We start from the raw sequence: 19,819 nt of genomic DNA, 5'->3' as shown, positions 1-19,819 counted from the left end.
GCTCTAGCCCTGTCCCTTATTAGCTGTGTGGACTTGGGTGAGACATCTAACTTTGCTTTCTCACCTGTGAAATGGGGATAATGGATATGTCACTCAGGAGAATTGTGAGAACATAGGTTATGTATATGGCACCTGACACAGCCCAAGATACATGACTGAATAATGTCCTCCTTTACCCGCTTTGGAACCCTCCAAAGGAAGGTAAATAAATCTGAATACAGCTGCCCATATTGCTTTTGACTTGACACTAAATATGCTTAATTCAGTGACAGCACCTGCATCTTGCACTTCTCGTGTATTTTTTTTAGCATGACAGACAGACAGACAGACAGGAAGAAAGAGAGATGAGAAGCATTGACTTGTAGTTGTGACACCTTAGTTGTTTATCAATTGTCTTCTCATATGTGCCTTGACCAGGGGGCTCCAGCTGAGCCCATGACCCCTTGCTCAAGCCAGAGACTTTTGGGCTCAAGTCAGTGACCATGGAGTCATGTCTATGATCCCATGCTCAAGCCAGTGGCCCCACGCTCAAGTTGGATGAGCCCGCGCTCAAGCCTGCGACCTTGGGGTTTTGAATCTGGGTCCTCAGCATTTCAGGTTGATGCTCTATCCACTGCACCACCATGGGAAGTCAGGCACTTCCCATGTTTTGTTTACAGGGTTTCATATGCAGCTGGGGGGCTAGAAAGGAGTCGAGTCCTCAGGTTGTGCTTAAAAATAAGTTTATTGAGAAACAAGTGCTATGCATGCAGCTGTATATATTTGGGCTGCCATTTCTCTGGCAGGCAGAGAAGGCTCCACCCCCCCAGTGGCTCTGCACACACGCAGACTCGTGGTGTAGAGGTATGAGGGGTCTACTGCGTGCCCTTGGTCTCACTGAGCATCTCTTGCCAGTTCTTCTCCATCTCTTCCTTGCAGTTGAGGAAGGCGTCCTCCAGCCGGCGCATGGACTCCACCAGTGTTGGGTTGGTGCGTATTACCACCATGTCGTAGGCCATCCATGTGGCCTGCACTGCAACAACCAGAGAGGCTCCAGTTAGGCCACAGGGTGGGGCTATGGCTCTGGGGCAACCCAGGGATCACACCCGGCTGAATCACCCAATTATTCTAAGGAGAAAAGCTGGTCAGCTATTTGTTACAGGGCTCACAAAACCCCCTATTAGAATTCCTCCCTACACAGAGCAGTAATGAAACTTCCCTAATCTCACACAAATCGTAAATTCTGGATACATCAGCCCATGACACTAAAAAGCTGGAGGCCAGTCTGATAAGAAATGCTAGGAAAAATTAAAGCAAATAGAGACCCTTACTTGTCCTCAGTTAGGGATTGTAGAGTGACCCTCAAGGAGTCATCACACCCACCAAGCTCACACACTCAGGTAGTGCTGACTACTCCCACTCCTGCAAGGCCCTGAACCTCACGTTGCCTTGTGTTCAGTGGCCTGGCATGCCTATCCACCTTCACCTGGGCAACTCTGAACTTTAATTAAGGCCAGTCCAGGGGCTCCTCCTTCTGGGAAGGTTTGCTGTATCCCATGTTAGCTGTCCTTTGGTGCTCACCACTTGCTCATTCCCTTTGAGAGTGACTTGAGGGCAGCATCCCCTGGGCCTATAGGTGAACACGTGGTGCTTGTACAGAAACCCTACCTCTACACCCTTCTCTCTGTAGCACTCCCCCCCACCCCCACTGGTGTGGCTCTACCCTCTAGAACTACAAAGAACTAGGGTCCTAGCCCTTCTGTGTGACAGGGAGAAGTTGTTAGAAAAGGTATAGAAGGCATATGACTGTACAACAAGGGCAGACATTCTTGAGCTTTTGGAGGCATGAGAGTCACTTGGGATGTCTGGTAAGATGTAGACTGCTGGCCCCTCCTATAACTCAAAGGTTCCTGTCTAGCAGGTTTGGAATAATTCCCAGGAACCTGCATCTTAACTAGCATCTGGATAATTCTGGTGTGAGGAGAGGGCTGCCGACCAACCACCCTTTCAGACCAGCTGGACAGCAGGTAAAGCATGTACCTGGGGGTCAGAGTTTTCTTCCAGCTCTCTACTTGCTGGCTGAGTGACCTGGAACAAGTGACTTAAACTTGCTCACTTCAGCCTTCTCATCTGTAAGGGACAGAGAGTGTCCCAATCTCATTGCTCCTCGTGAAGATTAAATGAATGATAGTAAACTGCTTAGCACATATCGGGTGCTCAAGAAAGACGAAACTTACTATAAAATAAATAATTGAGGTATTTAGGGAAAAGAGTTAAGGTAGGTAAGAAATTAAAATGCAGGGGGTGGGGGAGGAAGAGCTCACAGAAATGACTCATATAACCTACAGAGCAGCTGGAATGCCAGCTCTGAGTTTCCTAAGGTCAGAGCAGAAAAAGAAGCATGCTCAGTTATAAGACTCAGTGACCATAACATAAAAACAAATTCAATGTTTAAGACACTTTTATCTTAAGGAAACATTGTCCTATAGGTATAAATATATTTTATAAGAAGTGTAATATAGTTAACGATGCCTTTGATGACATCCCTACCTTAAACACAAGGTAGTTCTTCTGTGTCTGTAGGTGTTATCAAGGGTGAAAGACCACTGGTGGCACAGCAGCAAAACACAGTTCAGAAAAAGCAGTTTAATGAGACACCAAAACACTACAGCAAGTGCATCACCCTCTTTTGATTTGATCCAGGAAAAATATTTAGAACACATAGAACAGGAAGGACTCATAATCACCAGAACATCCTCCATCAATAAATGTCTCTTGAGCTTTTCATTCATTATTTATTGAGCACTCCCTTTGTGCTGGCATTTTACTAAGACAGCCCTGGTGACACAGCAGTAGATACTTCCCTACCCTCATGAAGTATCTATACTAGTTGCAGAGGGAGGAGTCAGAGAAACATACAAGACAATTACACATTGTGAAAAGTGCTGTGAAGGAAATAAGCAATATGTGTTGTGACAGAGAAATGGGGTAAGAGGAGTCTTACTATAGGCCAGGTGGTAAGGGCAGGCCCCCTACATGGATTTCTGGTAAGGCCTGTGCAGTAGCAAAGCCAAGGTCATAATCTTGGAGGAGCCTGAACAGTAGATATTCTGAGAAGCTAATCAGGGCTCACCCTGTACACTTCGATAATCTGCTAGGTAGGGCCAAGGTCCTTACATGGAAATTAAGAAAAAATGGTCAAGATATGTGCTGTGAACCCTGAGAACTAAGAAGGGCTCCTGGTGGCTACCTAGGCTCAAAAAACCAAACCAAACCAGACTAGACCAGACCAAAACAACAACAAAATAAAGCATAGAAGCCATTTCTGGGCAGAGACTTCTCACATCAAGGAGAAGCCTACTGGTTCAGGGCTGCTTAGCTAACCACCTGCACTGTGTACCTGACACTTAGGCAGCTACTACAAAGGAGCTCCTGGAGTTCTGTCAACCAATAAGACTGAAGCTTTCCCCATCCAATGGGAGCTCCACAACTCTGACCAATTGGAGCAGCTCTATTCTGACCACTCAGGGACCAGGGGCCGGGACTTCTGTCTACCTAAGCCAGTTTCTCCTTTATCTGGCAGCTGCCTTTACTCTGGAAACTGTTTTTCTGTGAATGCGGCTGGGGCTGGGGGCAGGCCGGGTCCAGGGAGCAGACCACGGTGGAGCAGACCCTCCCAGAGCGGAGCAGCCTCGCTGAAGAGAGGCCTGGCCCTGGGGCCGGATCACATGCCTACCACAGCCCTGTTCTTCTCACAGCTGCGCGTAGTGCTATCAAGCCATTCCACAGTAGTGCTGTTCTCACAGCCGTGCTGTTTACTGTTGAGCTGTTGGCACTAAATAAGTAAAGTTTACTTCTTCACTGCACCCCAAATTGGGCATTCCTGTTGGTATTTGAATAGGCACCAATGACCATCGGTGGACAGCACCTAGATGCAGAAATTTAGTAAAAAATGAGGATAAAGTGTTCTGAAAGTCTGTTTAGGAGAGGGGAGAACTAACTAGCGATGCAGTAAGTGGACTTGCTTTGAAGGCCTGGAAAGTAGACGTGGAATATAAGGAGCATAGGGAATGAGACAAGAGGGCAGCTGACCTGTCAGCAGAAGATAATGCTGGGCTTGGATGTCATAGGCTAATTCACATCATTGGCAAAACATACTGAGCAACATTTTACAGTGTGAATGGTGAAGTTCTACCTCCCAACCTCAGGCCCCAGGAAGACTTACAGATGAGTTCTACCAAATTTTGAAAGAACAGTTAATGCTTATCTAATACAAGTGATTTCAGAAATTAGGAAAAGAGGAAAAACTAATAATCTCACTACATGGGGTATTGTAACTTTTTTTCTTTCTTTACAGAGAGACGAGAAAGGGGTAGGGGAAAGGAGCAGGAAACATCAACTCGGCCTAGTTACTTCTCATATGTGCCTTGACCAGGCAAGCATGGGGTTTTGAACTGGTGACCTCAGCATTCCAGGTCAACGCTATCCACTGCGCCACCACTGGTCAGGCTGGGCTGGTGTAACTTTTTAAGAAAAGCATTTTAGTCTGACCAGTCAGTGGTGCAGTGGATAGGGCATAGGACTGGGACGCGGAGGATCCAGGTTTGAAACCCCAAGGTTGCAGGCTTGAGCGTGTTCTCACCAGCTTGAGCATTAGTTCGCTGGCTTGAGTGTGGGACCACAGACATGACCCCATGTTGCTGGATTGAAGCCCAAGGTCGCTGGCTTGAGCAAGAGGTCACTGACTCTGCTGGAGCCCCCCCCCCCATCAAGGCACATATGAGAAACATTCAGTGAACAGCTAAGGTGGTACAATGAAGAATTAATTGATAAGGGGGCCCCCCTTCGTGTCTGTCTGTCCCTCTCTCTGACTGTCTCCGTCAAAAAAAGAAAAAAAGAAAAGCATTTTATAGAAGCATTCCATTTATATTGCAGAAAAATTTGAGAATAGAGCTAAGCAAAAATAAAAACAATTTTCTCTAAGCTGGTTTATTCTAAAACCAAAATATAAGAATTATTATAGGTCTATCTCACATGAATATTGATGTTAAAACCTAAATATAACATGAGCTAACCAAATCTAATAGTGTGCTAAGAAAATATGCTATGATTTAGCAGAGTTTAGAAAAGAAATTCAAGGATGGTTGAACATCAGAAAATCAATCACTATAATAAACCACATTAATAAAAAGAGGGACATTATAGAAATATCTCACTTAATGCAAAAAAAAAGCAGGTAATAAAATTTAAAACCTATTTGTGATTTTAAACAATTGAATCTCTAACAAATTATGAATAGAAGGAGACATTTTGAACTTATTAAAGGTGATATACCAAAAACTTACAGCAAACATTATACATAATGGAGAAACTGGATACACTCCCTATAAGATTTGTATCAAACAAAGATTCTTCTAATAATGTTTGTTTTCTAGTATTGGAGATGCTAGTAAATGGAATAAAAAAAAAGAAATTAGGATTGGAAGGTAAGAGATAAAACTATCAGTATTTGTAAATTATAAAAATGTATATGAAAGAAAAAGGTCAAATAACTAAGTCAATTTTAAGAAATAAAAGTTAAAAGAGAGAAAAAACCCTATTAGATATGAAGACAATTTCTAAATTTCTATTTTAAAAATAATGTGGTACAGACAAATAAACCAATGGAAAAAAAGTAGTAAGTTCAGAGATAGACTTAAGTATATATGGGAATTTAGTATATATGATGAAAAAGCACAATGAAATGAAAAAAAGACAATGTACTCCAGGCCCTGGCCAGGTAGCCCAGCTGGTTAGAGCATTATCTCAATATGCCAAGTTTGTGGGTTTGATTTCTGGTCAGGGCACTACAAGAATCAACAAATGGCCTGACCTCTGGTGGCGCAGTGAATAAACTGCTGACCTGGAATGCTGAGGTCACTGGTTTGAAACCTTGGGCTTGCCCAGTCAAAGCACATACGAGAAACAACTATTACAAGTTGATGCTTCCCACTCCTCTCCCCCTTTTCTCTCTCTCTATTCTCTTTCTAAAATCAATAAATAAAATCTTTTTTAAAAATTAAGTGAGAGGCAGGGAAGCAGAGAAACAGACTCCCGTATGTGCTCTGACCAGGATCCACCCAGTAAGCCCCCTACTGGGCAATACTCTGCCCATCTGAGGCCACTGCTCTTTTGCTTAGCAACCGAGCCATTTTTAGCACCTGAGGTGAGGCCATGGTGCCATCCTCTGTGCCTGGGGCCAACTTGTTTGAACCATTCAAGCCATGTCTGTGGGAGATGAAGAGCAGTGAGAGACAGACAGACAGAAGGAGGAGGAAGGGATGAAGAAGCAAATGGATGCCTCTCTTGTGTGCCCATTTGAGTCAGGTAATCAAGCATCAGTATTCATGTTTTTAAGAATTTATGGTTCACTACTTCTTAAATTCTGGAAGAGGCAGCCCAAAAGACTAACCAGACCAGGAATCAAACCTGGGACTTCCACATATCAGGCCAATGCTGTACTGCTGAGCCAACTGGCCAGGGCCAATAAAATATTTAAAAAAAAAATCAACCAATGAATGCATAAATAAGTGGAACAAGAAAGCGATGTTTCTCTACTCCTTCCTCTCTCTCTAAAATAAATCTATTTTTTTAAGAAACAGTGTACTCCAGATGTAATAAAGATATAAATATAAAGGATAAAATAACATTTATAGATAAAAATTTAGCAGATACAAGGACTTCTTAAAAACCACAATCATAAGGAAATATTTGGTGAATTTATATTTATAATTAAAAAAATAAGGACAACATGGACAAAGTTTTCATACAAATGGTAGAATAAAAGAAATTTCAATGCCTAAAACTGATAATGGATTAATATTTTTTTAAGTTTTTTTTAAGACTTTATTTATTCAATTTTCAGAGAGGAGAGAAAGAGAGAGAGGGAAGAGAGAGGGAAAGAGGAAGAAAATGAGAGAGAGACAGAAGAGAGAGAGAGAAAAGGGGGAGGGGCAGGAGGAGCAGGAAGCATCAACTCCCATATGTGCCTTGACCAGGCAAGCCCAGGGTTTCAAACTGGTGACCTCAGTGTTCCAGGTCAACGCTCTATCCCACTGCGCCACCACAGGTTAGGTTAATATTGATAATATATAAGAAACTACTTCAAATTATTAAAAATAATACAGGAAATGCACTAATTTTTTTTAAAATCTGGAAAATAAGTGTTGGCATGGATGTGGAGAAACATTGTACATTGCTAGTGGGATTATGAAATGGTGCACCATTGTGTAAAACAGTTTGATATTTCTTAGAAAGCTAAACATAGAATTACCATATGAACTAGCAATTCCAGTCCTAGGTAATATCCTAAATGATCAAAAACAGGTACTCAAATACTTGTACACACAGGTTCACATTAGCTCTATTCACAATAGCTAAAGGTGGACACAATTCAAATATCTGTCAATAGATAAATGGATAATTAAAATGGACTATATTCATAAGGTACAATATTATTCTGCCATGTAAAGGAATAAAGTACTAATGTATGCTATAATATACATGAACCTTGAAAATATTATGCTAAGTCAAAGAAGCCAGAAACCAAATGTCACAGATGATACGAATCATTTATATGAAATATCCAGAATAGGTAAATCGACAGAAATTAAAATTAGACTGATAGTTGCCAGGGGCTGGGGATAGAGCAGTTTGGGAGTGACTGCTTAACAGGTATGGAGTGTCTTGTTTGGGTGATGAAAATGTTTTGGAACTAGACAGGGTTGGTGGCTGCATAATATTGTGAATATATTAAATGCCACCAAATATAAATGGTTAATTTAAACTTTCACATTAATAAAAGAATCTATTTAAATTTAAGATTGTAAGCCCTGGCTGGGTGGCTCAGTGGATAAAGTATTATCCTAGCACACTGAGGTTGTGGGTTCAATCCTTGGTCAGGGTATGTACGAGAAGCAATCAATGAGCACATAGCTAAAAAAAAAAAAAATGGAACAAGTAAGCGAAACAGTGAGTTCATGCTTCTCTTTCTCTCACTCTCTCTCTCTGTCTTCCTCCTTCTCTCTCAAATCAAAGGAAACATTAAATTTAAGATGTAGAAACTATAATTATCTTCATTTTCCAGAGTGGAAACAGAGGGACACAGAGGTTAAGTAGCTTGCCAGATTACACAGCTAAAAGTGGCACAGGCAGGATTTGAGTCAGGTAATCAAGCATCAGCGTCCATGTTTTTAAGTAATTATGGCAGACTACTTCTTATATTCCATAAGAGGCATCCCAAAAGACTAACAAGCAGCCTGGCCTGTGGTGGCGCTGTGGATAGAGTGTCAACCTGGAATGCTAAGGTTGCAGGTTTAAAACCCTGGGCTTGTCCAGTCAAAGCACATGCAACAAGCAAGCAATGAACAATTATGGACTGATACTTTTTGCTCCCCACTCTGTCTCATCTCTCTGTAAAATCAATAAATAAAATATTTTTAAAAAAGATTACTGGCCCTGGCCAGTTGGCTCAGCGGTAGAGCATCAGCCTGGCGTGCGGGGGACCCGGGTTCGATTCCCAGCTAGGGCACATAGGAGAAGCGCCCATTTGCTTCTCCACCCCCGCCCCCCCTCCTTCCTCTCTGTCTCTCTCTTCACCTCCCGCAGCCAAGGCTCCATTGGAGCAAAGATGGCCCGGGTGCTGGGGATGGCTCCTTGGCCTCTGCCCCAGGCGCTAGAGTGGCTCTGGTCGTGGCAGAGTGACGCCCCGGAGGGGCAGAGCATCGCCCCCTGGTGGGCAGAGCGTTGCCCCTGGTGGGTGTGCCGGGTGGATCCCGGTCAGGCGCATGTGGGAGTCTGTCTGACTGTCTCCCCCCGTTTCCAGCTTCAGAAAAATACAAAAAAAAAAAAAAAAAAAAAAAAAAAAAGAATTAAAAAAAGATTACCAAACATATGAAAAGGGTCTGGAACTCACCATAAAAATAAAAATGAAAATACCCAGCTATGACTTACACTTGTTATACTGGCAAAATTAGAAAGCTGGATAATATCAAGTCTGTGAGCTTGTGGGATCTAAGAACCCCCAGGACTGCTGGTGGAAGTTCATTCTGATTCCGCCATTATGTGAGGTAATCTGGTAGTAGTCTCTTAGAGTGTTACACAGATTCATGAGCATAGATGTATGAAGATGTTCACTGCAGCATTGTTTTTGATGATGAAGAAGACAATCTAGGTGTTCATTCTTGAGAAGAATGGAGAAGCAAAAAGTAGTGGCTCCATAGTGCAGTTAAAAGTATTAAATAAGATGGATACTCAAATAGGCCTTTATAACACAGTTCTGAATTTAAAAAGTAAGATACAAGACATTGGGTGAACTAATCAAAGAGAGACCATGGCTACAACAATCACTCTACCATAAGGTTTTAATTTTGAATTTTTCTTCGTGGCAAGGATGAGGCCACTGCCTGGGCTCCATATAATCCTTGGGCTCTTAGACTAAAATCATGCCCAAATTCAAATACTAAAGAAGAAACCTAAATTTAAAAGCCAAAGCGGGCCCTGGCCGGTTGGCTCAGTGGTAGAGCATTGGCCTGGCGTGCAGAAGTCCAGGGTTCGATTCCCGGCCAGGGCACACAAGAGAAGCGCCCATCTGCTTCTCCACCCCTCCTCCTCTCCTTCCTCTCTCTCTCTTCCCCTCCCGCAGCCAAGGCTCCATTGGAGCAAAGATAGCCCTGGCGCTGGGGATGGCTCCTTGGCCTCTGCTGCAGGCGCTAGAGTGGCTCTGGTAGCAACAGAGCGATGCCCCAGAGGGGCAGAGCATCGCCCCCTGGTGGGCAGAGTGTCGCCCTCTGGTGGGCGTGCCGGGTGGATCCAGGTCGGGTGCATGCGGGAGTCTGTCTGACTGTCTCTCCCCATTTCCAGCTTCAGAAAAATACCAAAAAAAAAAAAAAAAAAAAAAAAAAAAAAAGCCAAAGTGAAAGATTATTAAAAAAAAAAAGAAACCTTTCACTCTCAGTCCAAGCTTTAATTACACTTTCCCCCCACCCTACCCCACCCCCCTCATCTGAAAGAGTGGTTATTCCCTTAAGGTACACACACCCTTTCACAGAAGCTTGTTAAGATCATCCTAGAACTTCAAATTTTCCAATATCAAAGATGCAGTAAAACTTTGGATTCTTAGATTATGGTCTATGCAACTGGTGCCAAAACTGCATAGCCCAGAGATTAGAAATATTGAAAGATACTGTCTTTCCATTCTGTTTCTGCCACAAAGGATTTCATAGTCTAAAACAATAGTTTTTCATTTTGGAAAGTGAATTAGGCACTGAAGACTGTTTCAGAAAATTCTTCTTGTCCAAGCTATGGTCAAACATGCTATGTGAGTGGTAAACTTACAGATGTGCCCGCCTGTGTTCTAAACACCCTTGGAGAATCCTGAGCTGTACTTCCTCCCAGGTCACCACAGCCAACCAACTGTCTTCCTTCTCCTCCACCTTCTCCACCTCTTTCTCTGCCTCCACCTCCACCACCAAGATTATCTTTGCTACTCAGGAAATCCAATCTCACTAAAGCAGTTCAGGCTGGACCATTTGAAAAGATGAACCCATGAAGGTAATAGTTAAAGATCTATTGAGTGTGAAATTAAAGAAGACAGAATTTTGATGAAAGGGCAAATCTTGCACCATCACCAAAGCCACGGGATCCAGTAGTTACTGTCTCTGACCCTGAAGCCCAGATCCAAAGTGTTATCAACTCGAGTTACAAATGTCTTAGTTACTCCTGTTAAGTCTAATAGATCTGTGGAACTATTTAGAAGAGTTGATATAGAGAGGAGCCTATACTAATCATACTAATACATAATTCCATTTCAAGCATTAAAGTATGTATGGAGCCTATACATACTGCGGTATAAAGTGGGTATTTGGATATTCCCTAATTTGCATGATCAATAAGAGAACGGGATGAAAAATTCAGTGCTCAAAATGATGTTTATCTTGGAATTACCCAATTTGTGGTGATGAACTGCTTTAGCTTTTTCTCATCTTTCCTTCAATTCTAAATGATAGACTTGTTGGGCAAAGTAATCTTGGTTGTAGGGTCTTTACTTTTCATCACCTTGAATATTTATTTCATGCCAATCTCTTCTGGCCTAAAATGTTTCTTCTGAGAAATCAATCTTATGGGAGCTCCCTTATAGATAACTGTTTTTTTCTTGCTGCTTTTAATATTCTCCCTTTGTCTTTAACCTTCGACATTTTAATTATGATATGACTCGGTGTGGGCCTTTTGGGTTCATTTGTTTGGGACTCTGTGCTGCCTGGATTTATATGTCTATTTCTTTCACCAGGGTAGGGAAGTTTTCAGTCATTTAGACTTACTGAGGTCAATACAGTTCCTCTTCCTATATTTTAAAGACTTCCTTTTTTGGCAAATATTCCAATAATAATTAAGGTCATAGTTAAGTGAATTAATACTGCTAAGATAATATTACTAAGCAATAGTGTTACTAAACAATATTCTCTCACCTTAAAGACAAGGTTGACAGGTGTTTTAGTAAAACAAATCACACAGAACAGTGGTCCCCAACCTTTTTTGGGCCACGGGCCAGTTTAATATCAGAAAATATTTTCACGAATCGGCCTTTAGGGTGGGATGGATAAATGTATTACATGAACGAGACAAGCGTCAAGAGTGAGTCTTTTTTTTAAAAATATTTTATTTATTGATTTTTTAGAGAGAGAAGAGTGAGAGAGAGAGACACAGGGAAATAAGGGGGAGGAGCAGGAATCATCAAATCCCATATGTGCCTTGACCAGGCAAGCCCAAGGTTTCGTACCGGCGACCTCAGTGTTCCAGGTCGACGCTTTATCCCACTGCGCCACCACAGGTCAGGCCAAGAGTGAGTCTTAGACGGATGTAACAGAAGGAATCTGGTCATTTTAAAAAAATAAAACATCACTCAGACTTAAATATAAATAAAATGAAATAATGTAAGTTATTTATTCTTTCTCTGTGGACCGGTACCAAATGGCCCATGGACTGGTGCCGGTCCGCGGCCTGGGGGTTGGGGACCACTGACATAGAAGGCTCAATTTTGACAATTTCATTTTTTCTGAAGTGAGAAATGGGGAGGCAGTCAGACAGACTCCTGCATGCACCTGACCGGGATCCACCGGCATGCCCACAAGGGGGCAATACTCTGCCCCTCTGGGGCATTGCTTTGTTGCAACCAGAGCCATCCTAGCGCCTGAGGCAGAGGCCATGGAGCCATCCTCAGCCCCCGGGGCCAATTTTGCTCCAATGGAACCTTGGCTGCAGGGGGGGGGCGAGAGAGAGAGAGAGAGAGAGAGAGAGAGAGAGAGAAAGAGAGAGAGAGAACGGAGAGGGGGAAGAGTGGAGAAGCAGATGGGTGCTTCTCCTGTGTGCCCTGGCCGGGAATTGAACCTGGGACATCCACACACCGGACCAACGCTCTACCACTGAGCCAACTGGCCAGGGTCTTGACAATTTTTTTTTTTGCCTTGACAATTTTTTTTTTGAAGATACTTTTTTATTTATTTATTCATTTTGAGAGGAGAGAGAGAGAGAGAGAGAGAGAGAGAGAGAGAAAGGGGGGAGGAGCAGGAAGCATCAACTCCCATATGTGCCTTAGACCAGGCAAGTGCAGGGTATTGAACCGGCGACCTCAACATTCCAGGTCGATGCTTTATCCACTGCGCCACCACAGGTCAGGCTGCCTTGACAATTTTTAAAATTTATTTTTTAAACTTTTCTAAGTAAACTAAAAGTCAGCCACTGTCTGTGCCCACCCCAGGGCCACCTGGTAGGGGCTACAAAGTGATCTGCAGTAGTAACTAACTGCCTCTGCTGGGCTTGAAGGCATCTGGGAGAAGCTATGCTGTGAACCAAGGCTGCCTGCCACAACTGCCAGACTTGGAGCAGCTTAGCAAGAAGTACAGGACCTACCAAGGCTGGCCGCTGCTTGTTTGAAATTTGTGGACCTTTGAGAGATTTTAGTAAAGTCTACCACAGACTGAGGCCAGCTGCTTGTGTGAAACAGCTGCTGAAACAGGGTTAGGACCATGTGCTAGTTAGGTAGGGTGGGGTCTCACAGCGGTGTGAGTGATGTCAGCGAGGTTAATGGAGACTCACACTGGTGCCCACCTGCACCTGCAGGCTGGGTAGGGAGAGGGATCAACAAAGTGAGACTCCTCTCTGGCGCTTGCCTGAGCAATTCAGTTCCTCCCCGTATGTCCCTGGAATTTTTCAAGCTGCTGTCGATTTTAACAAAAGTGTATCTTTCAAAAAAAAATAATCTCTCTATGAACCCATCATTCTACTTTTGCATAGGCAAACAGTTGGAATAGTGTTCACCACTGTAATCAATATTTAATTCTGGCTGATTGGATTTTGTTGATTTTGAACTTTTCTTGTAACTTTCTATCTTAATCGAGTTTTTAAAACAATGAAAATGCAACATTTCTTTTTTATTTTTAGCGAGAGAGACAGAGAAAGGGACAGACAGGGACAGACAGACAGGAAAGGAGAGGGATGAGAACCATCAATTCTTCATTACAGCACCTTAGTTTTTCATTGATTGCTTTCTCATATGTGCCTTGACGGGGCAGGGGGGGGGCTACAGCAGAGCGAGTAACCACTTGTTCAAGCCAGTGACTTTGGACTCAAGCCAGCAACCTTGGGCTTCAAGCCAGCGATCTTTGGGCTCAAGCCAGAGACCATGGGGTCATGTCTATGATCCCACGCTCAAGCCAGCGACCCCACGCTCAAGCTGGATGAGCCCACGATCAAGCCGGCAACCTCAGGGTTTCAAACCTAGGTCCTCTATGTCCCAGTCTGACGCTCTATCCACTGTGCCACCGCCTGGTCAGGCCATGCAACATTTCTTGAAAAAAATCATTTAATGATTATCAACCAAATACTTATTTAATTTATATTTACTAATTATAAATAATTATTTAATACCTATTATTTATTTTAAAATGTTAATAATCACACCTGAAAATCCCAGTTTACATATTAGTGTGTTAATAAATTATAAAATGAATGATTGGGAATAATACCCAAATTGGTACAATTTTAAAACAATAACCAAAGAAAAAATTGAAAGTCATCATAAATTATCTCCAAAAATTTAGCCATTAAAGCTTTAGAGACAGTCAATAAACAGCTGTTTCCAAATATACATATAATTTCAGAATATAGAAAAAAATAGAAGAATCTAGGGTTTGAGTAGACCTGGATATTTTTATAGTTTAACCAAGTACCTTTGAACAAGTACTTAAACTCTCTAAGCTCTAGTTATCACTCAAATGGAGATCATAATAGAGCGTATCCCCCATAAATTTGTTATGAAGATGAAATGAGATAATGTGTGTAAAGCATATAATAAACTTGGTAAAAATAAACATAAGCTATTATCATTTTTATAATAATTAGCAAATTAGAATACTACTACATAGCAAGAATTTCTAGCTTCCCTGTACACTATTATTATTTAGCAAATAAAATAGGAAAACATCACAACAGAAGGAAATGTATTTAAAGACCTGGAGAATGCCCACTTTGGCAGCATATATATTAAAATTAGAACAATACAGAAAAGATTAACATGAACCCTGCTCAAGGATGACACATGAATTTGTGAAACATTCTATATTTTTATGTAATGAACAGTATGATGACTATAGTTAAGCATACTGCCTGGTATTTTTAAAAGCTGCTAGGAGAGTAGGTCTTAAATGTTCTCATTAGAAGGGAAAAAGAAACTTGTAGCTATGTAAAGTAATGGCTATTATCTAAACTTATTGTGGTAGTCATTTCACAAAATATACATATATCAAATCATTACCTTGTACAACCTAAACTTATACAGTATTATATGTCAGCTACATCTCAGTAAAACTGGAAATAATGAAATTGAAAGCAAAAATAATCTGGAGAAAAATTCTGAAAATCCTTTTTGCGACATATTAAAGAACATCTGAAAAATTAGATAGATCATATTGCTACATAAGAACACTTACTGTTAAAAAAGATGTTATTCTTTCTATATCAATGTACAGGTTTAATACAATTACCAACAAAATATTAAATTAATCTATCATTTTTTTCTGGAAGAATAAACGTGAGAACAGCAAAAAACTAAAAAAGGAAAGAAAAAGGAATAATGGGTAATTTACTGATAAATGATAATGAAACTAGTGTGATGAGCCATAAACCCTGACATAATGAAATAGTTGCTATCTCTGCTCTACTGTAGATAAGAATTTCATGAATAATAAAGAAATAATTTCTAAACTGATAGAATAGAATGGAATGGATATTTTTTTAAAAAGCAACTTAAAATCTCTTTGTATCTGAGAAATTTTATGTTCCTAAGGTTCACTCCCAAAGGCATACTATGGCTAACCTTGTATTGGGAAAATTGTGCTAGGCCTGCTTCAACTTAAGTTCAAAAAGATGGAAAGAGAATTTTAAGCCTCAGAATCAAGATAATTTTGCTTTTGCCTGACCCGGTGGTGGTGCAGTGGGTACAGCGTTGGCCTGGGACGCTGAGGGCCCAGGTTTGACACTCTGAGGTTGCCGGCTTGAGTGTGGGCTTATCCAGCTTGAGTATGGTCTCACCAGCTTGAGCATGCGATCATAGACATGACCCCATGTGTCGGGAGCCGATCCACTAATGCTGGCTAACAAGGTCACAGCAGGAGAAGATCCACAACTGCTGATTGACAAAGTCACAGCAAAAGAAGATCGATGGCTATTGGTTGATAGAGTCACCGCAGTGAAGACCAACGGCTGCGGGTTGACAAAGTCACCGCAAAGGAAAGGCACAACGATACTTCCCCCTTTGACCTTTTGAATTAATCTGGCCTTATATCCTCCCTTTCCTGGATGTGTGCTATTATTTATGGCACAGGGATAATAGTACCGTGCTTTCCCTGTAGATCTGTAGTAATTTCTTTGGAAATGAGACAGAAGGTGTAAGTTCCACAGAAAAGCCTGTAAGCCCCTTGAACTGGGCTCATAAACATAAGAGGCTGGCCATGATATCCCTCATAAAGGGTTAAGTTTGTAGGAGAATTTCTTCTTATTAATCATGTTAGAAAGAATAAAGTTAAAACTTAACTAGTGTATGAATATAGTAAATGAATAAAGTTTAACTAGACATTAGAATCTTAGGTAAAGTGTAGTGGAGTGGCCTGTTGCGTGGCCTTGGATAGGAGCGCAGCTGGCAAGTAAAGAATGTTTTGTTAAAAGACTTGTTTTGTGACTGAAGGCAGTTGCTGGGCTCTTCTCAGTAAAACATTCTCATGAGATTTTTGTATTTTCCAAGAATAAGGAGAGGAATGTAGTAGGATCCATAGCAGCAATAGCAATTAATGCCTTCTGATATTATGTTGCTACTAAGCTATCTTGCAGGTGCACTCTATGTATCTTTAAGCAAAAGTTACTCTTGATGTTATGCCAATTTCTCAGTAAAACAAGCTTTTTGTAGTCTTGTGAAAAAAGAATTAGGACACTACATGAACTCAAGGCTATTTGCCTGAGCAAGCAGTGGTCCTTTGCTGGTCCTTGATGATTTCGTCTGCTATCTCTCTCTGCGCCCTTGACTCACAACAACAGTAAAATAGAGTTATTAATTAGTACTTAATCTTTTAGAAGTTTGTACCAATATTGTTATTGCTATTCAAGTTATTGTATAACTGTACTTTGAATAACTTACCACCTGATTTGTAGCTTATAGATATGAATTAACTGTTATCTGGAAATATGTAACCATAGTGAAACAAAATACCATGTGATTGTAACTTAGTGTGTGTGCATAAAAAGAAAGCTAGACCAGCATTTGGCGGAGATGCCTGGCAATAAATGCTAACCAGAGAATAAAGAGAAGGAAAAGAATTCAGCTCTCTCACTCGATTTCGCCGACGCCGTCTCTTCCTGTGGGACCCCTGGATTCCCCCCGGGGCTGGACCCCAGCACCCATGGTCATTGGCTTAAGCCCAAAGGTCATTGGCTTGAAGCCCAAGTTTGCTGGCTTGAATCCAAGGTTGCTGGCTTGAGCAAGGGGTAACTGGCTTGGCTGTAGCTCCCAGGTCAAGGCACATATGAGAAAGCAATCAATGAACAACTAAGGTGCTGCAGCTATGTGTTGATGCTTCTTATCTCTCTCCTTCCTGTCTGTCTGTCCCTATCTGTCTCTCTCTCTGTGGAGCAGTGGATAGAGCATTGACCTGCAATGCTGAGGCTGTCAGTTCAAAAAAACCCAGGCTTGCCAGGTCAAGGCACATACGAGAAGCCTTTGAGTTGATGCTTCCCATTCCCCCCTCCCCTTTCTCTCTCTTGTTCTCTTATCCTCCTGCAGCCATGGCTCTATTGGAGCAAATTGGTCCCAGGCACTGAGGATGGCTCCATGGCCTCTGCCTCAGGTTCTAAGAAGAGCTCAGTTGCTGAGCAACAGAGTAATACCTGAGATGGGCAGAGCATTGCCCTCTAGTGGGCTTGCCAGGTGGATCCTGGTTGGGGCACATGCAGGAGTCTGTCTCTGCTTCCTCTCCTCTCACTGAATAAAAAAGGAAATAACTTCTATTACCTCACAAAATAGACAACTATGCAGAGTACTTATATAAAAATAGAATTATAAAGAGAAAAATATGTAAAACAAAAACAAAGTAAATAATCAGCTAAGGGGAAATAATGGACTTTACACCAATTCATGGAACGTAATGTGGAAGAGACTAAGGGGAAGGATGTGGAATTGTGCACGGCAAAGCCTCATAGGTGCAGGCTACATTCATTTTATTCCTGTGAGAAAGAAAGTGCACAAGCTTCCAAGAAGTGTAGCTGCTCAAATACAATAGTTGTGTGTGTTTAGACAACCTTAAGTTTTACTTAGAAAGCTTAAACAAATTTTAAAAGTTGTTAAAACTGGGCCTTTAATGTGACTTGTTTCACGAAAACACCGTCAACCTGGTCTCTAAGATGAGAGAGCACTTTTTAGTAACATTATTGCTTCGTAATATTACTTTAGCAATATTAATTCACTTAATTATTACTTTAATTATTATTGGAATATTTGTCAAATAGAGAGTCTCTAATGGATCTAAATAAAAATGCAGTACACAGCCTGTTTCCTTTGGCACACCAGATGGTTTAGAATTAAATGTTAAAAAGGAACATAAAGAAAAATAGGAAAACATATAAGTAAATATTTCCCTGATTTCTGATTAAAAAAAGATTTTCTAGGCATCAAAGCAATGGCAGTAAATCAGAAAGAAAAATATCGATAGGTTTTTACTACATTAGACTTCTGTTTATCAAATCTTCATACACAAAATTAACAGAGCTTGACCAGGTGGTGGCACAGTGGACAGAGCATTGACCTGGGACGCTCAGGACCCAGGTACTAAACCCTGAGGTCGCCCACTTGAGTGCTGTGTTGCCATCTTGAGCATGGGATCATAGACAAGATCTCACAGTCTGTGGCTTGAGCTCAAGATTGCTGGCTTGAGCAAGGGGTCACTGGCTTGGCTGGAACCCCTCCTTCCCCATTAAGGCACATATAAAAAGCAATCAATGAATTAAAGTGCCGCAACTATGAGTTGATGCTTCTCAACTCTCTTCCTTTCTGTCTTCTCCCTCTCTCTCTTGTGCAAAAAAACAAAAACAAAAAAGGTTTGTTTCATTTGAGTAGAGTATGCATGCTTTCTAAAATTTGTTTTACATTATGATTTTCTCTAGCAAAACTTAGGATAATAAATATAAGAATTATACATATTCTTAATTAGTAAAGAGCAAATTAAATACATTATAATGGTATTACTACCCCTGCTGGTTAACACTTAGTGGAAACACATTGAACAAAATAACAAACTAATATTCTTCTCCAAAAATACAGAAATTTGTTCAATTCTATTGCTGTTTTATTCTACTGAGCTATACCTCTCATCAGCACCTTATTTTAGCACTGTTACTCTGAACTCTTTTTATTTAAATGATTCACAAAAAGAATGTTCCAATTCTGTACACAGGTATTATGTTAATATCATTTGTCATTTGCTGAGTATTTGAGCTTGGGTCTGGCACTGTGCCCAGTTACCATTTCTGCCCCCAAGAAGATAATAGTCCAGTTGCAGAAATGATATGCAAACACACATAACAACTAGAAAACAATTCAAGACACTATTCAGTGGTAAGTGTCAAACTCTGTGGTATAACAGTTACACAGTATAGAAGCTGAGAGATGGTCAACGAAAGCCTTGAGGCCCTCGCTGGTTAGCTGAGCTGGTTAGAGTATTGTCCCAAAACACCAAGGTGGTGGGTTCGTTCCCCAGTCAAGGCACAGATGAGAAGCAAACAATGAATACACAACTAAGTGGAACAACAAATGAATGCTTCACTCTTTTTCTCCCTTCCTTTCTTTCTCTAAAAGCAATAAAAATAATAAAAATAAAAAGGAAGACACTTAATGAACTCAGAAGTATAGGGAGAATTTGAGCTATTGGAAAGAAGGGGTAAGGCACCCTGCCTGGGAAAATAGCCTACCTGAAATTTTCTCCATTTCTTCCAATATCTTTTCCAAGTCTTTATTCAGGTCTGACAGTATTTTCAGCATGTTGTCATAGGTTCTTTCTCCAGGGTCAGAATCAGCCATCTAGGCAGTGCACAGAAAGAAAATGCAGTGAGATAGACCACTTTTCAATTCCAGCTCCTCTACCTACATCTGGGTTAACCCAATCTGAAAAACTGAGGTAATCTTTAATTCCTCCTTCTCTTATCTTCCTGACCTAAGGGGTTACTGCAACTTACCAACTTTATTTGTTCATGGAATAAATATTTA

The 19,819-nt window shown here is 41.3% G+C and overlaps 1 protein-coding gene, 1 non-coding gene and 1 pseudogene across 2 annotated transcripts; 2 read left to right on the top strand and 1 right to left on the bottom strand.

Moving 5' to 3' along the window:
* Window positions 1-807: 807 nt before the first annotated feature.
* Window positions 808-19,633, bottom strand: SYCE3 (synaptonemal complex central element protein 3). Its single transcript, XM_066253038.1, has 2 exons — window positions 19,525-19,633; window positions 808-1,012 (listed from the first exon to the last, which is right to left on the bottom strand). The coding sequence occupies exons 1-2, from the start codon at window positions 19,631-19,633 to the stop codon at window positions 855-857; spliced, it is 267 nt and encodes an 88-aa protein (XP_066109135.1). The 3' UTR covers window positions 808-854.
* LOC136320982 (proline-rich protein 11 pseudogene) lies at window positions 9,907-10,802 on the top strand (annotated as a pseudogene).
* On the top strand, window positions 14,533-14,639 carry LOC136321633 (U6 spliceosomal RNA). Its single transcript, XR_010728779.1, has one exon. It is a non-coding gene; the product is annotated as a U6 spliceosomal RNA (small nuclear RNA).
* Window positions 19,634-19,819: the final 186 nt, after the last annotated feature.

Source organism: Saccopteryx bilineata, chromosome 1 (genome assembly GCF_036850765.1).
Source record: "Saccopteryx bilineata isolate mSacBil1 chromosome 1, mSacBil1_pri_phased_curated, whole genome shotgun sequence".
Lineage (NCBI taxonomy): Eukaryota > Metazoa > Chordata > Mammalia > Chiroptera > Emballonuridae > Saccopteryx > Saccopteryx bilineata.
Note: the sequence above shows the minus strand (reverse complement) of the source record. Positions and strands in the feature narration are given on the sequence as shown.

Bases quoted from the DNA above. Each gene is read 5' to 3' on its own strand.
- SYCE3 (XM_066253038.1), bottom strand. From the start codon at position 19,633: ATGGCTGATTCTGACCCTGGAGAAAGAACCTATGACAACATGCTGAAA. The intron at 1,013-19,524 runs GTAGGCTATTTT...TGGTTGTTGCAG, and splicing joins AGAAATGGAGAAAATTTCAG to TGCAGGCCACATGGATGGCC.